Source organism: Aptenodytes forsteri, unplaced genomic scaffold (genome assembly GCF_000699145.1).
Source record: "Aptenodytes forsteri isolate BGI_AS27 unplaced genomic scaffold, ASM69914v1 Scaffold322, whole genome shotgun sequence".
NCBI classification, from domain to species: domain Eukaryota; kingdom Metazoa; phylum Chordata; class Aves; order Sphenisciformes; family Spheniscidae; genus Aptenodytes; species Aptenodytes forsteri.
The window spans coordinates 696,661-722,848 of record NW_008795045.1 but is presented as its reverse complement, the minus strand read 5'-3'; the positions used below and the strand labels follow the sequence as shown (position 1 = coordinate 722,848).

The 26,188-nt window shown below is 43.2% G+C and overlaps 1 protein-coding gene across 1 annotated transcript in view; it reads right to left on the bottom strand.

The window, feature by feature from the left end:
- Nucleotides 1-10,648: 10,648 nt before the first annotated feature.
- The window catches only part of ANKRD33B (ankyrin repeat domain 33B), a gene marked incomplete at its 5' end in the record, with an annotated part of 58,451 nt that continues 42,911 nt past the window's right edge, over nt 10,649-26,188 (bottom strand). The window contains 3 exon segments of the mRNA XM_019471446.1: nt 10,649-11,499; nt 18,481-18,621; nt 24,295-24,424. Coding sequence (XP_019326991.1) covers nt 10,649-11,499; nt 18,481-18,621; nt 24,295-24,424 — 1,122 coding nt within the window.

The following is a 26,188-nucleotide window of genomic DNA, read 5'->3' as shown; positions in this document are numbered from 1 at the left end:
GTGGTGCTCAGTTGCCGACTGAGGTTAAACCATGACAGCTAGGCTTTTCAGAGGTGAGAGCTTGTCCAGGTGTGGAGAGGTGTCTAAAAGCAGTGGCTGGGAGAGCGTCCAGGGGAGAGACCTCAAGTTGAACATGCATCTTTTCACTCCCTAAAACTGCCACTGAATGCTGAGAGTCAGGTAGGCATTTTCTGTAGATTTGCTGAGGGGTGGTTTGGCACACGAACAGAATTTGGGGAAGATATTAATGAAAGATTATGGTAGCAGCTGGGCTGGTCTAACCTTGATATTTTGAGAGGAAATGCTACAGCCTTCTTGGAAATGCACCCTGGAAATGTTGAAGTTGGGGCTGGAAGGAGCAGAAACGAGACCTTTTAAGGAAGGGGCAATTCAGAAAAGAAGTGAATGCAGCTTACATAATTAGGCAGGACTCCTTTGTCTACGGCACTTGGAATAAGCAAATCATGAGCATATATTCTGTGGATGCAAAAACTGTGACAGGGAGAAATACACTCATGCATGCCCTGCAGCTTTCACTTGCCTGGCTCCATCATTTCAGTAAGCACTGATCCCATCTTCTTCGCCCTTCCCTTCAGCTCTTGCGGAAGAGGTAGCCACACTGTCTTGCATGGTCTTCTGGTGATCCCTGACTCAAACTCCCCTGTCCTACTTCCCTGAAACTTATCACCACTGGAGCTGCACTCCTGGAGGGAGTTAGGCACGCTCCTGGCTGTGCATCATCGCTGCCAACATCCCAGATGAGAGCCTCTCAGCAAGGGGAGAAACAGTAATGCCGAAAAGGTGCCTTTGGCTTGCTTAGAAGTTTCCCCTGGAGTCGGCTGAGTTGGGAGAGTCTGGGCATGACAGAGATTTGTACATCGGGGAAAAAAACAAATGGGATGACGGGCTTAGGAGGGAAAGAGCCAGAGCTTGCCTACCATGTTTGTAGATTTTGCCTACTGTGTTTATAGATTTTCTGCATTTTTTTCTTTCTTGTACAGGTAGACACATCCTGAAGCTGAGACTTTTTTTAGTGACTAAAAATAGCTACAGTTACGGATGTGCTCTGCACCTGGTAATTGAAGAGCATACCTGGAGATAAAGAAGGAATAGAGGTCTCCAGGCAAGCCCCAAGCTTAGTGTCTGGGAGGTGGGCTGTTTGTCTGCAGTATGTGGTTAAATCCCATGGCTGTCTTCTGTACAAGCTGTGTTTTGTAGGAGGTGGCCTTGGGAAGACCTGCAGACAGGGAATTACTATAATCCAGCCTGGATGTCACGAAAGCATGGATTAATATTTCATCTTCTGCCTCCGACTGTTGTCAGGCTCACTTTGTTCCTGCGCTGGGGCTGTGATCCTCAAAAGACAGCTTTGAATTAAAGATTAAGCCAGTGTTTTACTTGATGGGAAGAGAGCAGTTCTCTGTGGAGGACGGTGATGATGCGGTTCTTACCCAGCGCTGCATGCAGGGGTTTAAAGTTTCCCAAATCCAAAGGACAGAGCAAAGCTGCAGCATGGTGCTTGGAACTGTGCGAGGGAAAGGATGTCTGGCAGTTGCAAGCCATGTTAATGAAAGTGAGACTGGTAATTAGCTGAAGGGGAGCAAGAGGCACTGAACTACTCCAGGAGGTGCCATTGACTCTGCTCTGTATGAGAGAGCTCATCGACGAACTATAGAAGAGAAACAAGTGTCTTACTATCCTGTTGGAAAAATGAAAGCTGCAAGGAAACCAGAATGGGTCCGCAGAGAGCTCAGGGCAGACCCTTCCCCCAGGTCAAGGATACGGACCTCTGCCCAGTGGCAGGGCAGCACTCTCCATTGAAAACAATTTAGTTAAGCTGCCTCAACTCTCTGGGTAGAAACTCTGATTTCAGGATGAACGATTTATATCGCTTTAATCTCAAGCTGGTTCTGATTGATTAAGTCAAGTGAATATTTGCCTGATTAAAACCAACCCAAGAGAGTCTGTGCACATTTGTTCAGCTTAACTTTTCAGTTAAACCAGTTCAACTGCTTTTTTATTTTTGGTTTTGTTTTTAAATACAGACAAGACCTCGCCGTGATACCTGGCTACGTCTCCTCTGGACAGCTGACATGCAGTTTAAGTCCAGCACTTTATCCTTGGTTTTCTCTGAGCACAGTAGCTTAGTCAGTCATGGAAACCCTAAGACAATTCAGGGTATTTAAGGTTCATAAACGGGCAAGTTGTTGGACAAGGGATTACCCAAGAACGTGGAGAACCCAGTTTGAGCATACAACCAAAACTAGTGCCCATCAGTCACCGTGACTGAGATGACTGCTGTCACACAACAAAGCCTGGTTCTTGTGACTCGGCCACTTGGTAGCTGACAGAGTTTCTCCTAGCAAAGAGCAGGTGCATATTCCCAGGAGTGCTGGTGCAGAAAACCCTACGAGAGCCTAAAAAGGCTCTTGTGGAAGACTGTCTCATAGTGGCTGGGAAACCACAGGCAAACACTGCTCATTGTGCCCATGAACATAAAAATAAAGCTAATACAGTCAATCATACGAAGACTAAAACCCACAGTTTTCACAAACCACAAGTGAAAAAGTGATCATGTAAAACATCCACAAATCATTTTTTTTAACTGAGCACGTTAGTCAAATTTGAGTTTGCTAAACAAATTTTCAAGAGCAAAACAAAGCAAATTTAGTTTAATATGACTGGTCTGTTCAGTTCTATTGCTCACCAAACAAATGTTGTTTTATTTCACTTAAAACGATACACTTCAGAAGGCTGTGACTGCAGCTTTTGGAAAAGGATACCAGGTGGTCAAAGACCACACACCCCTTGCACGGAAACCAGGTAAATCCTGAGTGACAACTATTCCACTGCACTTCCCTGGGAAAGCAGCCAAGCTGGTAATACAGCATGTCTGCTTTCAATACAACTACATTTGTATATTCTTTTGAAACGCTGTTGCACCTTTTTTTGGAACAGAACTTTTAGTGGGGCCATTACTTAACAGCATCGCTTATTGATTTGTGTCACATTAACACTGTCACACAATAAGGCAGAGCATCCCTACGCTACTGGCTTCTGCAAGAAGCTGGCTTCAGTACAGTGGCAGCAAGCACGAGGAAACCTTAGCTCCTGCTGCCACATGCGGTTGGAAAGTAAATATTTTATCGCCTTTGTCAGTAGAAAGCTACCTGTAGAGACTCAGAAAGCACCTTTGGTGCTTAACACCGCCCTGAGCAGATTTCAGTTACTACTGCACTGAAAGTAAAAATGCCGTACACACGCGTGCACACACACAGAGATGTTCGAGCAGTTCCTGTGTCCCTTTCTTTGTCCTTGTGTACAAGAGCTCGCTGTTTGATCAGTGCCTTATGAGAAATCACTGAATGCATCCAGGATGGCGCCTGCTAGCATGGATTTTGCACATCTGCCTCTTGAGGGTTTCTGTTTATTTTTGATTTGTTTGGGAGGAAGGGCTTGTGCAAAGCAGCATGCTATCATTCATGTGGGAAGCTGCTAGGATGGGAAGGGGAAAAGGAACCACCTGAACCCATTTCCCCAACCTCTTCTGTTTTCCCAAGAGTGGACTGAAACAGCAGCATTTGGCCCAGTAATTATCCACAAACCTCTGCACAGTTTTATAGCCATAAAAGAATGCTATGAACATTGTAAATTCAAATGTGCCGAGAGAAGTGCCAAATTTAAACCTGACTAGGCAAAATTAATATGCATAATAACTTCAATTACCCGATGAAGTATGATTTTTCACAGAATCCCCTGCCTCTTTCCATGCATGTGCTCCATAGTGTTCAGGGAAAAGGCAGCTGGTCTGTTTTCTCTTTGTAGCCTCCATATTATACCCTGAGCGATGTGTTCCTCTTACAGAACAATTATTTAATGCTAGCTTTCTTAGAGGCGGTCATCATTAACATATTTGAGTGCTTCACATCATCACTGGCAGGTGAGAGGCCTTTTGTATGTATAAATTTTATAAATTTCTAAACATATATGAACATACATAGATGTTATATATATAGCACCTATTACTTTATATATGAATGACATATATATGACTACGTTACCAATAGGTAGTTTTATAGGTATGGTTTAATTTAATATCGTGTATAATTAATATAACTTAATTATACAGGTATTTTATAGCTAGGGAACTGATTTGGGGCATCCAGTTTGCCAAGTTTGTGATGTCCTTATTCAGTGTATTTAGCATATAAAACACGCCTTGGTTTAAGCATGGCTTGTCATTTGTGCTTCTCAGTGGTCAGCAGCTCCACAGCCAAAGCAGGAAAGGTCCAGAGTTAATGAGGTTTTCCTTAAATGCCGTATTTAGCTGTACACAGGAATTCTCCAGGCAGAAGCAAGGCGAGTTGGCCCTTCTCATGTGCCATGAGACATTCTCCAGGCCTCCTTTGTAACAACGTGACAGCCAGCACTACCTTTGGAGGTATCTGTGAATATTACATTTTTTGCTTACTTGGATGACTCAAGAGCTTGGTCAGAAACACTTCAAACACTACATCTCTGAATACTATTTCCCTGTCCTATTCCTTGGTGGACTTTCCAAAATGGCTTTCCCTGGAAATAATCCCCCCTTGGCCTTCTGCAAGCAGAGAAGGTGCTGTGAGAGGAATCGTACTTGGGGACGATAAGCACTTTTTTTTCTTTTTTTTTGTTTTCATTTGGGTTGGGGGAGATCCTAGAGAAAGAGTGTCCCCAGGATCATCAGACAGACAATGTTTACAGCTCCCAGGGGGGAATCCAGTCAAATTGAGCTGATACAGGACTATCCCTGCAGCTGAAGAGTTTTATTTCTGAGGTTTATTTCTGAGGAAGCCTTTGCCTCACAGCATATTTGAAGCCCTGGTTTGTGTTTACCACCCTAAAAATGACTTCTTGGCCTCCCTATTAACACAGAGGAGCAATCTTGACTCACTTAAGTAATATGTCCATTCTGAAATAAATTGTTTGACGTCTCCTATTCTGAACGAGCTGACTTCAGGTTTTCATTGATCTGTGTGTATCCTACAGCTAGCCTGCCACCGCTCTGCAGGCTGCCTCTGCTCTCCAGCTCCTCCAGCCAGCATTATTTCTCCAAAGGGCAGGCCTGGGCACTTGAACATATTTAGCACAGGTACACAGGGAAGGATCCAAGTGATGTTGCTTGTTATTGGCTATTATTTTGATTTTTGTTCTTGTCTTAACGCATAACATGTTGGTAAAGAGGATGCTTTACAGACTAGAGAGGGCCCCTGGTGGCCAGCCTGCTGGGTTACAGGTTTATTTGGCTTTCTTATTTTCAAGATGCTGTTGGAGACATACTCCCCAACTTCAGATCAAGTCTTTCACAACTCTGTCCACAGTCATTGCTGAGTAAAAATCTTCAAAAGAGAATGCTGGGAAACTGAGGAGACGCTGGAGGAGGCTCATATTGAATCACTTTCTTTTTAAATAATATATTCCTTAGCAGACTGGAGCAAGCCTTTATGGCTGCTTCTGACTCTTGTCTACAGAATAGTCAGAAAAAATTGGGTCAAAAGACAATCTTGTTTTAAATCAGAGACTCACCATAGACATCAACGTGTTTTTCTTTCTTCCTCACTGCCTCCATTACCTCTTGTCCACTCTTCCAGGGATTTTCTCTGCTCACTGTTATCTCTGATAACGTTAGTTTAGCAGTTTTCAGTGACTTGGAATTCAAAGATTTAGTTGCAAAATTTACCCTATGGACAGTCTGTCAAACTGTCAGTCCAGTTTTTCCTTGCCTCGAGAAGATGGCAGGCTGGCTGCTCAGCTGCTTTCTCTGCTGAATACACTCTCTGGGTGAGTAATTATCTAAGTAATGAAGAAGCTCTTTAAATGAACCAAATGACTGTATGGGTTTGTAATTCTACCCATGATGATTTAAAAGGAAGAAAAATGTGAGGATAATTCCCATTTCGTCCAAATCTTTCTGCCCTACTTTATGGCTGAAGTCACTGAGCAGCTCTGTTGCTGGTGCTCATTTAATCTTTCCAAAGAGGGCTCAAAGGAGGGGGGGTGGCTGTAATTTTCCTGAACATCTGCAAACCAGTCCAAGCCCCTTTCCTTTGGGTTCCGAAGAGACACAAATACCTGTAAGAGGGTGTCACCTCTGTGTGTCACACAGCTAGATGTTTTCTGGAGCTGCCTAACCTGTGCCGGGGAGCTCTTCCTCGCCGCTTTGGGCACAGCCTGGAGCACTGGCTGAGCCACCTGGCAGCTCGCTGGCTCTGAGTGAGAACCGTCTCACCCCTGCCCTTCCCTGCTCCCCTGCACTGGCTCCAGGGATTTTGTTTAGCTCATTAAATTGGCAGAATACTAATCCAGCAAAATGACAGGTTTGCTGCGGACAAGCAGGAATGCATGGGCAGGAGAGAGGGATGTGACGGCCCTTTCCGGCTTGTTCCCCACTTGCAGCCTCCTGGTGTCTAACCGAACTCTGGAGTGTTGTGAGGCACAATGAGCAGACCTAGCCAAACCAGGCTGCATCGCATGAATTACAGAAAAAGAGAAAAGTGTTCCATTCAGACCATCTGCAAATTGGCATATGCTGCATATTGGGTCCTAATTTCAGTCACAGCTTTTGGAAGTTTCCTGCTGAAATGTAGATGTTTAAAAAAGAAATACCCTCAAAGAATGTTGTGTATCTGTATGCCATTTTTCTACTCAAGGTGGTTTTTTACCAGCTGCTTTAATATCTGTCGCTTAGCAGGACAGCACAAGCATTCAGGACTATTAAGAAAGGCATTCCTACTCAAGGTGGTTTTTTACCAGCTGCTTTAATATCTGTCGCTTAGCAGGACAGCACAAGCATTCAGGACTATTAAGAAAAAGGCATTCAATGAAGAGCCTCAGTGAGGATTTTTGTCAAGGCTTAAGGAACAGTTTTCATTGGCGTAAAAAAACCCAAATGAGTAATACATAGTGACACATGTCACAATGAAATACATTACATGTAATTCTGTGTTCCCACCTGAAAAACCTTCCATGGGGTCAGTGGTCTCTTCCTTGCAACACCACTGCTCTCCAGAGATGAAAGCACAGTATCATTTTAGAGAATGTCAGGAAGCGCTTGGGATTTCACTTTCCACCATCATTATGTTAAATCCCTGTTGCTTACTGCAGAAGTAACCCATCGGGCTGGGTGCTTCCCAGTGAGCGAGCATCAGATGGTGAGAGGCTGGCTGTCACACCAAAGCTCGCAGTGTACCGAGACAATCAATGGCCATGGAAGCAGGCACAGCCCATGCTCCAGTTTCACTCACAACGCTCAGGAGCGTCGTTCCCACTAACATGCCAGACTGCAGCCTGGCATCGAAGGCAGGTAGAAAACCTTCCTCCGCCCTACGAATCAGTGTCCCCTTCCCTTCTGTGGGAGCATCCTCCTGCAGCAGCGCCTCTGCGTTCCCTCAGGGGCTCCAGTTGCCAGGAGGTGCTGCCAAGGGCGTGCGTTTCTTAGGAGGTATATCGTCCTCCTTGAGCAACCAGGAGTGATCTGAAGTACAGCCGGTATCGCTTGGCCTTTCATAGTTACAGGTCTCTAGGGAAAAAAACCCAAACAAAACACAAAACAAACCACTCTATTTGTGCTGAAATCCAACAGAAATCAAATCCTCCTCTGCTGCATGGGCAGCAGCTCAAGGGGGACGGAAGGCTGGAGGAGAGCCAGGCATGACTCCTCCCCTGCTACAGTCCATTTGCCACAGGTTTCCAGAAGCATGTTTGGCGGGAGCTTTGCCCACTGCAATCTTCAGACGCTTCAGACAGACAATAAAAAAAGCAAGCAAGAGGTGCAGCACTTTGGGTGAGGACGGTGATGAAGAGGAGGAGTAAGGTGCCTGGGGGGGCAGTGAGGCAGCAGGGGAGGAAGGCAATGAGGAGACAGAGACCTATGCCTGCACTTCCCAACCTAGCAAGTGCAAAGATTTACACAGATGCACAAAATGGAGCCACGCTGTCCATAAGGATGCCAGGGGACTGCCTGCTTGCAGCAGAGCAATGTGGCTGCGGGTCATGGAGGCAACGGCTTCTCTCTCCACCGAGATGGCCAGCCAAAGCCCGATGTTGGGACAAATGTAGTGGTTTTCTTTTACTTGTAGGGAAAAATTCACAAGGAGTAGAAGTTAACCCACAATAGCTCCTTCCAGGGAAACCAAACTGCTTTCAGATGGTGCTGATTAGTCCATTGGTGAAAGTGGGTGGCCTTTTTTATCTACTGAAAAGTGAAAAACAGCATCCCCAAACCGCCCTGAAGAATAACGTCGCCAAATAAGTTTAACAGCTTGTGCCTCTTTTAATGGAAATATCACATATTTATACACATATACACAGTAAAGTACCAAGGGTTAGAAAACAGGCTTCATTTTCAGCCCCTAATTCTAACATACTGCACGTTAACCCCTGAGAGCACCTGTCAATTGTATGTCTCCTGCAAGTGATACTGAGAGTGCAAGTTCAAGTGTTCAGCCGCAGCACAGGTTGCTTTTCAGATACTGAATCTGAATCTAAATCTTCAATACACTGGGCTGGCAGTAAAGAAAAATTAATAGTTAAACCATTCAATCCAGTGTACCAGTTCAAAATCCATCCTGATATTTTTGCTACAGACAGCCAAAAGATTGTCTTCCTACTCTCCAAACAAATGAGTTCAGCTTATATTCTGGTCACAGCAAATCCATTACAAAATTGGTGCCTATGAATTGCACAGCACTGAGGCACTTGCAGACTAAAATCCTCTTTATATTCACAGGGCTGGGGAGGTTTATTAGCAGGGTGCATATTCCTCCAGCTCTGACCTGGGAGGCTACCTGGCAATGCAGTTTAGCCAGCACAGCACTCCAGCAAGAGGTACAAAGAACAGGCTGTGGTGGAAAAATCCTTGTTTCGCACATCTGCCATAACCTCTGTCAAGCCCTGACCCCGCAGACGCTAGCTAGCAATACCAATCTGGGCGCTAGTTTTCAATCAAATGAATTTATTTCTCTCATGACACGCATGGTTTCATTACAAGTTCAGTGAGACCGTGGTCAGCCTTTGTGCTGTGGGAGTAAAGGATGGAAAAGTTCTCCCTCTCTTTAATTGAAGGGAGAAGCTGGTGACAGCAGCAGCTGGGGTCTGCCTGGGCTCCAGCAAAGCAACACCATCAGGAGGACACACCACAGCACATTTCATTTCAAATGGGAGCAAAGCCTGAGCAAAAACATAGCCGGGGCATGTACTGTATGACTTGCTGTTGGCGTTTGACCTCTATTTATGAATGCGGTCCTTCTTCAGCGAGCCGCAGGTTTACAGCCCTTCCTTATCGGAATTTGCCAGGGTTTGGCATGCCATTCAGACGCACTGCTGGTAAAACCAAATAAAGCCTTAACATGAACCACAAGAACCTGCAGCAACCTGTGGGAACTGCCACTTTGAGATGCACTCATGTACTAGGAAAGGTTTTCTCCCAGTGCTGAGACAGAGGGGCGAGGTACTGCCCTCTCTGGGCACCCAGAGGCGTACTACTACAGCTCACAATGACATCTGGCCACGGTTTCCAAACATTAGTGGCCGAGCTGCCTGATACTGCATCTCTGACTGGATGTTCATAGCATATGGCTGGACTTGATACCTGGGAAAATTGCTTAAACTTCTGGAAGCTGCATAATTTTCCTGTCCTGGCTATAATATGGAAAGGCTCATAATAAACCTGGTGGGGTTTTTTAACAGGAACTTAAATATCAACCTAAAAAAAAGCCCACCTGTGGCTCACCATCTCCCTTATTTCACAGTTAAACACAATGACAAAAAATTCCCTGAGACTAAAGAGGAGACAACAGATAGCGGATACAGGGAAACTTAATGGGGGAGGCAAAGCTTAGGTGACGGTGGCATTCAAAAATTAGCTCAGCTTCTCTGTTGCTCCAAAGAAATCAGTCCCTGCCCCTGATTTATACCTGCAGAGGATGTGAATACCTCAACTACAGAAATATTTCATATGCAGCCCTTTTTATATTCAACAGAACAAACAACAGCATTAAGAACTGCATCCATACAGACTGTATAGAGCTGCACAGTTTAATACCTATCCTGTCTTAAACTTTGATTACTGGAATTAAAACAAAGTGCTTAGTATATTCAAAACAATTGTAGACCTGGATTTTCACTGCCCACCAACACTGTGGTATGTTTTAAACTTTTCATTATTACTATAAAACCTTGCAATACGTCTACCTAAGCAAGGAGAGGGAGGAATGTCTAGTGTCAAAAGCACAACTCCTTAATGTTGTCCATTACAAAATGAACAAACACAAAATACGATCCTTTCACACAGACGTTGTTTTCCAAGCTGTTTCTCAGTCAGCTCCTCAACCTGGAACTGGAAAAAAAAGAAACCACAAAAGGACTGCACCACTTAAAACTTCCTATCAACAGCAGACAGATAAACTTAGTAAGTCTTCCACCTCAAAATACCTTCACGCTCCACCATCAGACACACTGTGGCATAGCCCTTGCCCTGTTTCTGCACCTTAAAGGCCGTTATTCAGTATTCCAGCTGTGTGAGCAGTGGGTATGCATGAAAGCATGCAGTCTGTTATCCTGCTCGGATAACAAGACTAACAGCTCTAAAACCTTCTAAGCAACTGCCTTTAAATCAGGTCCTGCATCTGGCAGGAGACACCTGCCTCTGCTTTTGAGCCTCTGCTGCTTTTTTCTTCTCCTGTTCCTCTGCCTTCTTCCGCTCCTCTTTTAGCTCCTTGTATCTCCATTTGGGAATCTGCAAATAGGGGTCGTCCTTTGTACTGCTCGTCCTTCTCACCTTTTCTGGCTGGAAGGTGGGTGGGGGAGCCTTGCTGATACGGACTTTGGGGATGACAAATCCCGGCCTGACGCTACTCCGTCTAAGCAGGTGGAGCGGCAAGAGGCTTACTTTCCTAGTGGCTAAGGTGTTCACTTGAGAAACTGCAAGGCTGATGGGCTGCAGGCTGGCTCGCCGCTCCTTCTTCTTGGGGATGAGCGTGACTTTGGAGTTCTGAAATAGCTTCTCGTAGCTGCTAAAGTGGTCTTTGTCCTGAGATCGGATCTCCTCGGCTCTCTGCTTCCTAAGGATTTCTTGCACAGCCAGTCTGCGTTTTCCCACAGAAGGCGGGCTGCCTGGGCACACAGTCCGGCATGACAGAGCAATGAAAGGACTGCTCAAGCTTGTTGTCACCTTCACCATGTGATCAAGGACCCCGTCTTCTTCTGGGCCATAGAAAGACCGGAATGAGAGAGCTGCCCTCATGCACTCAGAAATCCTCTGCAAACAGCTTTTTGGCTCTGCAGCTTTGGCAAGAAGTTCCTTCATCTTTGGCCATTCTGGTTTATACTGATCACAAAGCTGTTCCGGGCATGGCCTGTCCATCAGCTTTTGCATGATGAAGGCAGATTCTGACCTTCCTGTGTAACAAGCCCATTCCCATGAAGTCAGTCCTCGGCTTGGGTCAGTCATGTGAACATTTGCCCCTCAAAGAAAAGAAAAACAATTAATGTTAATTAATGAAACTGCCCACACCTTTGTTGCTATGATCAGAGTTGAATCAGGCAGATCCCTGCAAGAAAATGTCACACGCAACACACTACAATATTTGTGTCAAAATGAACATGTAATAAGGATAAATCATGGTTCCTGACTTTCTGAACTCTTGATTTGCTTAAAAAAAGTAAAAGAAAATTAAGGCTGTATATAGGAAATTCTCTTAAAACAATGCAAATGACAACATAATGAAATTCAACTGCATTGAATGTTGCCTGCCATTTTACAATCCATTCAGTCAGGCTTGTAAGAAAAGAGCGATGACTATGGAAAGAAACAATTCTGCACACAAAAATCCTTCCCACACAGCATAATGGACTTTGCACTGATCGCTGCCACTCAGAAGAGAGATCTTGGGCTAATGATCACAAGTTCCATGAAAATATCAACTCAGTCCTCACTATGGGCCAAACCAGCAAATAATATACAAGGAATTTCTAGGAAAGCATTAAAAAAATAGCAAAAAAAAATAGAGGGGAAAAAAAGGAAAAAAAACCCAGAGAAAACGCAGGTGCACAATTCAGTTTCTCTTATCTCTGAAAGGACACAGTAGAACTAGAGAAAGTTGAGAGGATGGTGGCAAGGGTGATGAAATATAAGGAAAGTTTCCATACATGTCAGAGACTGGATAATGGGCAAGACGGACCTTCAGTCTGAGCCTGGAACAGCTGCTCTCATCTACCTTAGATTACCACCCCTGAGGAAATGAAGTACTTGTTAGCAAAGACATGCTATTATCCCCAAGTAGACCGGCCATAAGAGGCAACTGGGACACATGCTAGACAGCAGAGCCTTAGGCATTTGAAGGACAGTTTTAGGTCCTGGAAGGAAATGATTTCAAGTGGATATTTTCTTTCGGCCTGTCCTCCCCCCATTCCCAAATTATGATCTTTATCCGTCCAATTCTGATATCTGTCCCCATCACCATTCTTTCTTCTCATATTTTTCTGCGTCCTTTTTCAGCTCTGCCTTCCTTTTGATCTCTCCATGTTCCTGTAAGCGCCCTCACATGGGCTTCTGCCCTTGTTCTACACTCTTATGCTTGCAAGTGGGGTTACTTCTTCTCCAGGGCACCTGGCTGCCTGAAGAGAGGATACAAGAGTAACAGGAGGAGCAAGCATCCCAGTCTGCTCTACTGTATCCTTTACACCTTCTGTAGTACTATATCCAATGCTGCCACATCCTCTGGCAACCAGAAAATTGCAGGGAAGTCCTCTCAGCCCTGGATTAGGGTGGAGCGTGGGTATTTGTCAATGAGGATGTCATGCGCCTAGTTCTGCTCGCACAGAAGAGCTCTGTAAAGGACAGAGGAAGCTCAATACAGACAGCACCTTTGGAAGAATTGGTGCAGAACAATGAGCAGCAACAAGTGTTTTTGGAAGCTGAAGTCAGGAAGACTGTCGCAAAGGACCAACATGTTACAGCTTGTGACTGCTAAAGGGCACAGAAGATCTGTCCAAAAACTAGCTTGCTATTACCAATCAGAAAGAACCTCAGACATGATGAAGACTTGACAGCAGCAGCATGCTCTCTGCGTTGCACCCAAGTGATCCTGGACATACCACCTGGGCACACACATCTTGGTGTTTTAGAATATATGGGTTTGTGGGTGAATGAATGACATCGATAGGAGAATGAGTGTGAGTGAATACTCTCTGGTTTCAGGCAGTCACGTTCTTGAGCTGCAAATCCTCTGTTTTATATTCTGCCTTTAAACTTTGACTGATCTCAGAGAGAGCTTTGCATGCTCTAGAATGTCGACTTTGTTCAGCAGATCTGCAGCACGTTCCCTGGGACAGGCATGGGCACTTGCCCAGCTGCTTTCAGCATAACTGAGCTCTTTAACATTCAGTTGTGGTTTACATGTATCACTGGCCCTGTAGATAATTTCTGGGTTTCTTGGTAGAATTTCAAGCTGGGATATGAATGGGCTACAACGTTTGACTTTTTGAAGGGCTTCTCTATCAGCTGAAGCACCATTTTCAAACAGCCAACACAAAACTGACCTACACAGATCTTGCCACAAAAGAAAAGACATTCTGTCCCATTGCTTTGGAAGAGGGAGATGTCCAGAGGCCGAGACCTGAGGAAAAGGCCAGAGAAACACCATGATAATTTTTTTTTTTCCAGGGTGGATTATCTTGGTGACAGTATTTCAAACTAGCATGAGGGGGACTAGATATAAGGAATGGCAACCAGGAACCAGTTTGCAATGGCTCCAGTATAACCTTCCCCACAAAGGACGTTTTGTCATTACAGAAAAACAGAGGAAAAAGGAGAGCATGGGGAAAGTGATCAAAAGCTCAGTTTTAACTCTATTAAAGTACCAATTGATTCCTAAGTCTCTGAAAAAAATCCCTAAAAAGAGGATGCTAGAGACACAGACCAAGAGTGAATGTGGGTGGAGACACCCTAAGCAAAAGAGCTGATCTCAGTTTAAGTGTAGTTTAAGTGAATTTTGCAGAAACGATCACTCAGAGAGAAAGCACAGGGACACCGCGGGGAGTCAAGCATGGGGCCCAGACTGGAAGGCAAAGAGAGGACAAAGAGGAAGATTTAATCAAATCCAAGAGTTCATTAGCTGTGGACTGAAGAAAGGATTGTGAGATCTCTAAGGCAGCAGGGTTTGACGAAGTTCATGACTGCAGAAGCTCCAGACAAACCAATGAGGGGAGGAACAAAGACATACAAAGACGGGTCCTCCTGCTCCCCTAGATTGTTTTTGAACCATCCTACCCAAATTTCCTACCTCTGAATCTCTCCCATCTCAGGCTAGACTCTTGATCTGTCCCCTTCTTAACACTTGCCTGTGTCTTCGGTCCTTCCCACAAGAGCTGACTGGGAACATGGCAGATTACATGGAAGCTGTTTCTTCATTGTACACGTAACAGGCAAGGATTTACTAAAGGAAGCGCTGTTAAAGGAACTGTCTCCAAATATAAATTTTAATGAACAGTATGCTCTGCTTGTAAACAAGCGAGAGGTATAGACAGCTGCTTACCATTATCTTCAAGAAAAAGACATGCCAGCTCTGATATGGTGCAGCTGTGGGACCTCGGATCAGACTTGTGCAAAAAGAACTGTGTGAGAAATGGCTCACTGGGCGCTCCCCACCTTTGCTTGGGGGCTGCATTGAAGCTCAGATGCTCAGCTCTGGTCCTTGCCTGAGCTATGTTGCAGGTATGCCTGTGGCTGGCCACGTGCCTTGCTGATACAGACCCTGACCCACAGACTTAATTTCTTGTTTTGACCTCAGACCTACCTTGTCTCTATGGACTTGCCTTGCCACCACGGACTTGCCTGGCAATCACTGCAGTACTGGCTGATCGTGGTTATTGTCACCAGCCCTGCTCCATTTGTTCATGAAGCACCTTTGCTGATGAGGCTAGTGCCTCTGTATGCCTTGCTGTCACCCTTGGCTAACCTCCCTTTGCGGAGCAGCCCACTCCTGCTGCTCCCTGACAGATGCATCCCCAGGTGTTTTGGAAACTTTATCTCAGAAAACAATACTACAGAGTATTGAAATCCTGATCTTTCAACCGAAATCGATGCTGACATTGTACCTTGTATCACAAGATCTCTTCTAAGGCGTGATTTACTATAGCGGTATTGATTTTCTGTACAAATCAGGAGACATTTCTGAACAAACCTGTCATTCAGCAGAATGCCTCATCTGGAAGAGACATGAATAGTTATGTCGCTTTTTAAATGTGATAGCAGTCTTATTGAACTAATTGTTATTTCAGTATACGTATAGCCTACAAGTTTTCTTTTAGGAAAACTGCATTTGCCACTTGCCTTGATTTTCCCACAGAAGTTGCCCTGAAGATCATTTTCAGCACACCTAGTTTGAATGCACATACCCTTTGGGATATCAATATCCTATTTGATTATGAAGGTTTAATGTCCCTTGAGATGCAAAACTGACATCCTGAGTTTAAAGACAGGGAGTGAAAGAGCTCAGGCATCTGTCACCGACCTGTTTTATATGCAGTATTTAAAGCCCAGACTCCAGATCCACAGCCACTCCAATGACTTTACTAAAGCAGCACTGAGTTTACACTGGAGATTACCGCAGGCCTTGACACGTGAATTACAACTGGCATTCCTGTGCTCCCACTCGGGCTAGCTTGCTTGCTGAATGCCAGCACCAGCGCAGTCCTGGCAGCGCAGCAGCCTGTGACAAACTGCTGATGAGCGACTGGTTCCCCCCTTACTCGCTGTGCGCTCATGAATAGCAAATTCACATGTTCCAAAGACTCACTTTGAAAGAGCAAACATTATGGCCAAGTGTCTCAGAGCGCCTTAATCTTGTAGTGATTGACCTTGGCCACCCTCCAGGAACTCAAATTTCGGAAAGAGCAGTCACTTCGACAAACCAGCTCCAACCATCTGTCACACGTTGCCGTTACCTCTTCCCCATCTGACTGTGTTAAATCCATGCTTAGGCGGCTAGGAAGGTGAGTTATTTTCCTTTACTGACCTCCTGCATTGCCATAAGTAGGTGCCAGTCAATAGAGGTCTTACCCAAGCCACTAAACAGATACTGGGTTTAAAAAACCTCCTGGCTGTATTCTAAAGACACATACCTGGTTTGTAACTATGTAAGTAGACCCACAGCTGATTATGGGTGTTTTCCCCCTATATTTCCATGCATTCTTATGTTTTAACATAGAATTTTGCTGGTTTATTTGTGAAATTGATTTTTTCACCAAATCTTTTCGTAACAATTTCTTTCACCTTCTTCAGCAAACTAGCACTTTATTGTCAGCAGCCACTCAGTATCCCTTAAGCCCTGAACTACTTTTAAATCCATTCTGAATGAGCAGCTCCCTCCCTCCCTCCATTTCACCAGGCTGTACAGTGCTAAAAAATAATCAAATACTAAAATGGGTGCAGGCGATTTACCACACTTCCTTTGTGGCCCCTATTTTGAGCTGAAAATGTGAGGACCTGCAAAATACTTACCAAAACACGTTTATAAACTGCAATTTGGAAACCCAGAGTATATTAACTCTATGCCTCTGTAGCCAATGGATGATCTTTGGTATCCTCACTATCTCTGATGCACAAACAGGCTGATAAAACTTCCTGTAGGTAAACTCAATATGGAGGCTAACAAAGCCATTTTCTGGCTGGCTAAAGGTTTGTTCTCCCCAGTGTTCTGTTTTCTTATGAATCATGAAACGAGAAGGTGGCTATTCAGATGCCAGAGGCAGCAACCACATAGTGAACTTTGATATCGATACTTTTTGTACAAGAATTAGAATAACAAGGACTGAGTTATCTACAAAGATGGAAAGGCTGTGAAATAGCTTCTAGTGACCAAAACAGAAAGAACAAGCTTCCATCAGATCTCCAGTGATAATAATAGAAAGCTATGGTACTGTAAGGTCAATTTGACAAGTCATAAGGTCTTGGGATTGAAGTTTCATTTTAAGTGATAATTTATAACAGGCACTGGAAAATTGTGAACTAGCATCTGCACGAAGTATGTGTTAGTCCAGAAAGTGCATCTGTGTCTAGGAGTACTCTAGCTCTGACAGTCATTTTATAATTTTGTTTCATAAAAATTTAACTCCAAAATGAATGATCTGATTCCAAAGCCTTGATTCCAGTATAAGAGGCTACAGAACCTTGCAGAAAATAACATGCCGGTTACCACATCATCCAAATATTTTCTGTGTCATATCAACATCTAGAAACTGGATATTATGAAAATGAATGAAAGTAATATCACTATTCAGATATATTCAGATATATTCAGAAAATATTCAGATTATAAGGGGTTAGACTTCTGTGACAGCAAACTGACTGAAATAAACTACTTATTCAAGACCTCTCTCAATGAAATGGACCTGTAGGATTCTTGATCTAGACAGTAACAATATTCACATACAATCTGTTATCATTTCCATAACATTTAATTTGTGTCAAATATCTGCAACTGTAATACAAGAATAGATACTAATATATCCTAGTTATTTAATTATTAGCTAATAATTTATATACCAATTACTTAATATAATAAAACCACACAACATTGTGGCTATGCTGGGACTGCTCCTGTAGAGGCTGCTGCCCCAATGCCTCTCACCCCTCCGAGTTTCCTCTCCAGGACCCCTTCACCTCGCAATGCATACGGCTGGAAATTCAGCCGCAGCCAAGAGCCAACAGCAAGAAACGTATTTCCTGTTCTCAGATGTGAAGAGAGGCAGGTGGGCAGAGATGGACCCGCTCACTCCCTGTGCCATGACTCCCTCATTGCAGCAGATACAGAGCTGCTGGTGCCCTGTTGCCCATAAACCTGGAGACCCAACTCACATCTGTAGAGGGGTAGAAAGAGAGGTTATTCCCTGTATTGCCAAATTTCCCGCCAATGTCCCCTGTGGGATATGAATCCTACACCCAACTCTCCTGACAGGAGCCAGAGCCCCCAAAGCTCTCCACTCCCTGCCCCACGACCTTCCACGGTTGGAGGGAGCGGTGGAGGTCTGGCTATGGTCCCACCACCATCACACACCCTTGCACCGTCACACCCACAGAGCTGGCAGCAAGAGACCTGCGTGCCTTTCCCAGCTGTGTCATGAACTTCATTAACTCCTTGTCTACAAATCTTGGTGATCACACTTCCTGAACTATCCTGGAGACAATGAGTCTTACCATGAGAGCTCTTGGAGAGATCCTGGATGAGTTTCCACACGCAAACTGAGTGCTCCTGCGCCTGCAGCACATGGCTTCACCGCCTTGTCTATGACTTATTTAAAAGCTGCACCCGTTTCCAGGGGAGGCTGTACCATACCTTTCAGAGTAAACACCCCAAGAGCCAATTTTGTTCTTGGTGTTTGCGTGTGACTGTCTAGTATTTACAGGTAGATGATGACGAAGAAGCAGCAAAGCACTTTGCATACCTGCCAACATCAAGGCTTTCACGCATTCAGTTCGGCCCTGAATCGCAGATTTCATCAGTGCTGTGAATCCGAACACATTCGTCTTCTCAATATCAAGCCCGGGAAAATAGTTCAACAAATAGTTTGTAATGGTTATGTGCCCTTTAAAGAAATGAAAAAGCAGAGAAAATATGTCACAGAATTAAGGCACTGTCTGAAGATTAAACCAAAAATTACTCCTGCAGGTTTGATAACTGGAAAAATGCAGATAGCTAAGAAGATCTCTTTTCTTCGTATCCTCTTCTGCTCATTGCAGTCATTAGCCTTAGGGTTAAGTAGCACCGACTTGTGACCAGAGTGTTGGGCTAGAAGCCTGGAAACCTGGGTTCCCACCTTCTCTCAAGTTGCCCTCCTCTCTGAAAAGTCAATTTAAGGTAAGGGAGTAATTGAAAACCAGAGATGGTCACTCTGAGGTTGTGAGGGGCCTTAGTTTCTTGACTCGGTGAGTAGCACTGCAAAGGGAATTCCTACAGCTTATGGAAGGAAGACCCATCACCTGGAGGAAATGACTGCAAAGGTTCAGGTTTTTCACTCCCCTGGTAAATTTGAGCCTTACTATAGTGGTGCTTCATTAAAAAGTGACTACATTTGGTAGTTCCAGCCAATAATAGTAACAAGCCGTGCCAGGCCTGATACGAGAAAAAGAAATATTTTGTGTAGAATCCCACATTTTTATTTTTCCATCTGAGAGTGTAAAGCCACTTGTCTGCTCTCCAGCAATAGGAAAATGGGGCTGATGTTCAGTTTTGTTAGTAAAATAAATGACTTGAGCTCTCTTTCTGAAAGCAACTGTTGTTGCCATTCATGTGCCTTGTGCGCCAGGATAACTGGTGTCAGCAAGGGTGTACTGAGTAGTTGAAGACATCTCTGGCTAAATGATTGGAAGACCAATTAAAACATCAAGTCTTTGTAATTAGACTATCGGAACAAGACGAGTATCTAGTGCCATTATGACTCATTCAAAACAGTTTTCCCTTCACTTGTCATTCATTTTATGATGCTTTGATGCTTTGTAAAATAATGCAGTCTGTCAGGCAGCTGCAACAATTACAATTTAATTACTAGGAGATGTAAAAATATTCTCTCATCTCACTCTGCAGTCCAGCTGAATATTCTGTGATGCGTGTCATTCAAATTCATCTAGACATGTTACTGAAGCAGTTTATAAGTCATACAGGACAATTTTTAAAGTCTATAGTGTCACATCTGGTGCAGATTTCATCAGCAGTTGCTTTGTACCGACACAGTCATGCATTCACTTTGGAAAGCAAGTTCAGAAAATCTTTACCAATTAATTTAATATGTTTTCTAGGTGTTACTCTTCATTTCCTAGAATTTGCTGGACTCTGCTATCTTGCTGCATAACTGGAAACTCTCCTGAAACCTGAGCAGATGTAGAGATAGTGCACATCAGCTTAGCAACGCCAGAGGAAACCAAATAAGGAGCTCCCTGAACCTTGCACAGTCTGATGCAAATGAAGTATAAAGGTACAGCAAACCGCAGCAAACTGAACAAAGCGAAAGTGAACTGGGTTCAGGGCAGGATCAAGTGACCTGGTCCTGCTTACTCAATACAGAGGCTTCAGCTTCACTGACTTTGTGGCATAAGATCAAATCCTAACAGGGTATCAGTTACTACTGGGAGAATCTTCGTCCCCAGATTGTTTTGCAGGACATGCTCTGTTTCACCGATATACAGTGTGTGTCTTCATGAAGGCTTTGGAACAGCTGAAATACTGCTTTTTGACCACAGAAACCAGAGACAGGACTGAAACAAGGAGAAATAATAAGATGGAAGATTTTTCAGCATTTATTACATTACTAAAGATGTTCTTTACTTTGCCAAAAGTATAGCTGATGTAAGAGACGTTTTGCAAATCTGGGATGATCCTAAGAGTCAATCCTGAAAGACCTCGCTCAGCCAAAACTCTTCAGGGGACTACAGATGGCCTCAAGTGAGACAGAAAAAAAACAGCAATAAAATAACAAAGAAAGTGAAGAGGTTTGTGATTCTCAGAAGTTTTGAGTCTCAGGGATTCCTGCAAACCACTTCAGTTTTAATCTGCAGGAGCTTCTGTCCTCTGAGGTTTGCATCAGATTTCAAGTTCAAACAGATACCAAATTCAAAGCAAAACTCAGAGCTGCCAAGTTTTTGTTCAAACTCTGTCATATGTTTTTGATTTAAGGCCATAAAGTTTGCTTCAGTTCTCCTACATCTGGGCAAACTAAAAGCATGTCTCTAAATCATAAACCAGGTGAGTCTTCCGTGATTTAAAGTCTGCTATGAAAGCTGTATGCAGTGCTAAAATAAATTAACCTGGCCTCAGCCAGTTTGGTCATACTGAATTTGTATCAGGCTCTTGCTGTTTGTAAGCCAGATCTATCTTCTAGCAGAACTGGCATGCTAAGGATACACTTCTTCACTTTGTGAGCCATATTTAGAGATCAGCACAGATGTCTGCAGGAGCTTAATTCACTTAATCGCTGCCACAGAGGAAATGCATATAATGATGACAATATTACCTAATAATCTATGTAATGCAGGCAGAAGGATAAGCTGCATTGTAAGGAAGATGCTCTGTCATATAACATCACAATTGCAAATTGTACCTGCAAAAAGCCTGTGTTTGGTCTATGGGTGGTGAATGCTTTCTGACGGATGGGTGGAACCAGACACCCAGAACCATTTATCCTCTGGATGCTTTAGGTGATTGTGTTCTCGTGCCTCCCTTAATAAGCAGAAACTGGGATAACTTGTCATTTTGTGTTCCTAGTTCTACAGCCTTGCCCCAAACTGGTCCCTGTAACATAAAACATCTATACTTTGTGAGCAACTATGACCCTTTCTAAACACCAGTGTATGCCAATTACCGTATGCTGCCACTGACGTAGCTATGTCCTCAGCAGCAGCAGAACTGAGAAAAAAAATTTAATGTAATTTTCCTCCCTTTTCCCTTTTTTTGAAACTCCTCTCCTTCCTTCCTTTCTTTCCACTTGTTATTTCAATCTCTTGTTTGCATCAATCTATCTCCCATTTTTTCTGCATTGTCCTTGTACTGATGTTTAATGATTTTGCTTCTGTTTTAACAGCATCGCCACCCATTTCTGGGCACCACCTGCTGCAGGCTGCAACAAATTTACAGTTTTGAAAGGCAAGATCTCTTTGAGAAGGGATCCCACATCTGTAAGAAATATTGAGAGAGCAAGTGAACAGACCAATTTTCAAACCTGAAATTTACACACTAAGCAGAGCACTTTGCAGTTATTTTCTATACCAATAAGCTTATTAATAAAGTACTGGTTTTCACTGATCCCTCCAGCCTATCTTTCTCAGGTCAGCCCATGCAGAAAAACTTCAGCTTTAGATACTTTAAGATGAGGATCTTAAATTATCAAAAGCAAATGGATATGAGGAACTGAATTCACTTCTGTTCTGAGACTCTAGCTGGTCTTTAAAATAATTCTATTTAAATCAAGCTGACGCTCAGATTTGAGCATCATGTCTGGGCAGTCATGAAATGGCATAAGCAAGTGTGGATTTTAAACTCCTCTAGCAAAAGTAAAGAGGCCTCCCTATCATCTTCCTTAGTACCTGTACCGAGCGTTACAGATGCAGCTTCTGAAACACATGGAATGATCCCTCAGGACTGCAGCCTCTTTCCCATCCAGCTCCTCTTCAGGGTCTGGCCATACGTGATGGCTCGCCTGGTCAGTGGGTCATAACAGAAATGGCAGGGCTTTCTGAAACCTTCTGATATCACCTTACAATCAATTGAAATCATGTGGATTTGCTATTAGGTAAACAATACTTTTGATATACATAACAGCGATCTCTCGGAATAATTTATTTTGCAAAAAATATTATTATTTCCATGGCCTAAGGGTAAAAAAAACCCAAATAAATCCTCCACTAAAGGAAAGCTCACATAAGCTTTGCTTTCAGTTCTTTATAATACACTGCTCAGTCTTACTACTTAACATTCAGCGATAATTAAGCAGCATCTATTGCACTGTAGCTCCTCTGGTTGCAGTGTTAACCTCACGGTAATCTCTATTAACACTACAGCAGTATCTTGTGATAAAGAATTAAATAACTGGTGTCAACACTGTAGCTCAGGATTATCATAGGCAGGGGAAAACATCCAAGTTGTTAGGAGTTTGTATAAGCTTCTGCTGACTACAGTTGTTTCCAGTTGCTTTGGGGATCAATAGCAAGTACTGGCAGAGAGTGTCAAGTCAATGTCAGCCCTCTGGATTAATTCTGAGCTCATTATCATGAGTTATAAAGGTCGGGAAGGAGTCAGTGTTAAAGTTAAACCTTTTGTAGTCCAAATTTGTATTAGGGCAGATAAATAAAGTAGGTTAGAATTTTGGAGACTTCTCCACTTTCTTTGGAAAGCTGCTATACTCGTGATTTTGCTATGAAAGTGACAACTCTGGTCCCAATTCTTTCTTCCAATATTCAAGACCTATCTCAGAGTGGCTTCTTTAGCAGAGTTCACTTTTTGGTACAACACAAAGCAAAGTTTGGTATTACCTGGAAATGTCTAGTGGCAATATTACTCAATTAAAATAAAAATCTAACTGCTCCAATCTTCAGACATGGCTGAAGTGGACACAGGATGTCCATTGATGCTGCCTGATGGAAACTTGTTTCCTCCATCCAGCCAGAGAAGAACAGACAGGGTCTGGGAGGGAATACTACGTCCCATGAACTCCCACAAACTTCCCATATTCTTCATCAGTAAGAAGACATGATAAAGACCAAGTAGGCATTTCCTCATAAAGTGATTGCCTTTGAGGAGCACGCTTGAGGATGCAAAGGAAACCATGGATGCAGAGCCAGGCAGCCCTTGGAACAGCTTTTAGACCACAAAGGGGTGGCCCCCTTAGTCAAATTTTTCCTGATGCACATGCTTCAGCATTTTGTTAACACTTGTAAGAGAAAACTACAGCTTCCCATAAAGGTTAAAGGACAGTGTTACAGTTTTAACAGAAATGATCGACCGATTGCTGTTTAACCGTACACTTGAAAGTAGTAACTCTTTTGGGAGCATCTCTTACATTTATGTGATCTGTTACACTTGTTCACTGAATATTACCATGCTGGGTGAGACAAAAGAAAACCTGGGGATAAACTCTGCTCTCACTCCAGTCTGCATCAGGATTAACATGGTCGATGTCAATATAATCAGTCTGTTATAAAAGCAGCATTGGCAAACACTGAATCGTGCTGAGACTATATAAATAGGGGTTTTTTGCTTTTAACTATGGAGTGAGTGAAGAATGTCTTAGCAGCTAAGATGTTTCTTAACGATGATACATTTTCTTACAGTCAGCAATTACTACAGACCCACTGAGGTAGGTGCAACAAGCATGAGAAAAGAGATGTTACGAGCACTGATACAGCACATTATATGACCACAATGTTGACTGGTTGCTTGCCAGAGCAAACATAGGAAAATGAGCTTAAAGGAACAAAGTAGTATAGTACTGCACACTTGGGGCAAGATCTTCTTTATTTTTAAGTTAAAACAGTTAATGGCATCTACTAGAAATGTATAGCTTTTTCTGTCTTAATCCATTGGATAAATATTACTGTAGATTAATTAGTTCAAAGAAAATCATGACAAACTTATTTGGGAGTGGGCTTGGCCAGGATTATTTTATGCAGACTAATTTCTTTTAGGGCTTTGACAAAATCCTAAAAATAATAGCCACAACACACATTCCTCCTAGGACCCTGTATGTAAGAAGTGAAACAAAGAGCCTTACCTGCCTGTGCAGCTGTAATTAGAGCCGTGTTCCCTTCATTGTCCTGCCAGTTCACATCAAGGTGAGGGCATTGTGCTAAGGCTATTACAATATCCACATAACCTTGGTAACAGGCAACAATAAGACCATTCTGTAAGTAAAATATAAAGAGAGAGTTAGGTTTACCAGGCTTAGAAAAGTTCACTGAGGAAGCATACTAGTCTGCTTTTTTTTTAAATGAAGAACTGAAAAGGTATCAGCATAACTAGTGATTAGCTCCAGGCACGATGTTCAGATCCAAAACAACACTTTTTACCTCTGCCCTTTGGCAAGTAACATTTGGTGTTCCTCAGAAATACCTAAGGGAGTAGGTATTATATTATGCTACTTGGAAAGTAACTGTTTATAAATGGCTTATGCTTATATGACTATATAATCTAGATCCAAATGAGAATAAATCAGATTTTATTATACTATAAAATGAACCCAGCAGGTAGGGTGAACTGAACCTGATCTGAATATTAATTCTCTGTGAAACAACTACTTGTTCTCTGAAGGGGAAGTGGTAGGCAGGAGTCATGTTCATGCTGCCTGTTGCTGTCTTTAAATACTTCAGGTTTCCCATTATAACCAGACCTTTTTTGTAATCGTAAATAAAGTAAAATTGCTTTTAGAGTTCCTGTTTAATGTGCTTTATGACAGCTGGAAGCTGTAAAACTTCCAGGAGGAAGCCAAGCCAGGAGGTAAACCTTATAATTCAGCTTGGTACCCAGCTAGCATTTCACTCCACAGTGGCAAACTGACAGCTTTCCTAAAATACATCAAAATACACTTGTCATTAATTAAATGGAACTACAGTACTTAATCCTGGCTGCTCACTTGACCACTATGATTAAAACTGTTATCTCTGGTCTTCAGGATTACTCGGGCAGCCCGGTGTTCATCTGCACAGGGCTGACAGGCGTAGAGGAGGGCAGGTGCAGATAGATCAGTGCCCCCTGCGGTCCCTCTTCATTGAGGGACTCAGCATGACTCAGTTTTCTTGAGCATGACTCAGTTTTCTTGAGCTCAGCATCAGTATCTGACTATTGAAAAGATAAGGGCAGAGACACACATCTCAACCTCTCTGGTAACCCTGTCTGCCTAAAACATGCTCACACAGACATGCTGCAAGTTCATACCCACAAATGAATAGCAAGAAGGAGAACCCAGTTATGAAAACTGAATGGCTCGCTCTAAGTCCTCCATCATTTTTCTAAGCAACTCTTGCCTGAACACTCTCTTTATTTCTTTTCCTCATGGACACTACTGAGACAGAGCCACTCACCAAAAGACAAAAGCTGCAGCTCCTGATTTATTGTCACTATAACTAGTTAATTAATATTTCAGTGTCCTGTTTCATTGTTATTCTTGATAGTCCTTTTGGCTTAGGTGGCAAACAGCTTCATTAAGAAACAGAGGCAATGCCAACTCTTTGGAATGCTCACAGGCTACGTAGGGTACTTCTCAATTACATCTTTCGATGAAATTATTACTCTGATTTCTTTTATTCTCAATTCACTCTTGTCCTCAGTATGAAACATCACCCACCACTGCTTTAAAAAGAGCATCTCCATTTCCTTGTGAAGCACCTGTAAAACTTCAAACCATTCTATTGAAATTGTACTTACTCTGATTTCTTTTATTCTCAATTCACTCTTGTCCTCAGTATGAAACATCACCCACCACTGCTTTAAAAAGAGCATCTCCATTTCCTTGTGAAGCACCTGTAAAACTTCAAACCATTCTATTGAAATTGTACAGTGGATTCTGTTTAAAGATATATATATATATATACACACATACACACACATATGTCCTGGTTTCGGCTGGGATAGAGTTAATTTTCTTCCTAGTAGCTGGCACAGTGCTGGGT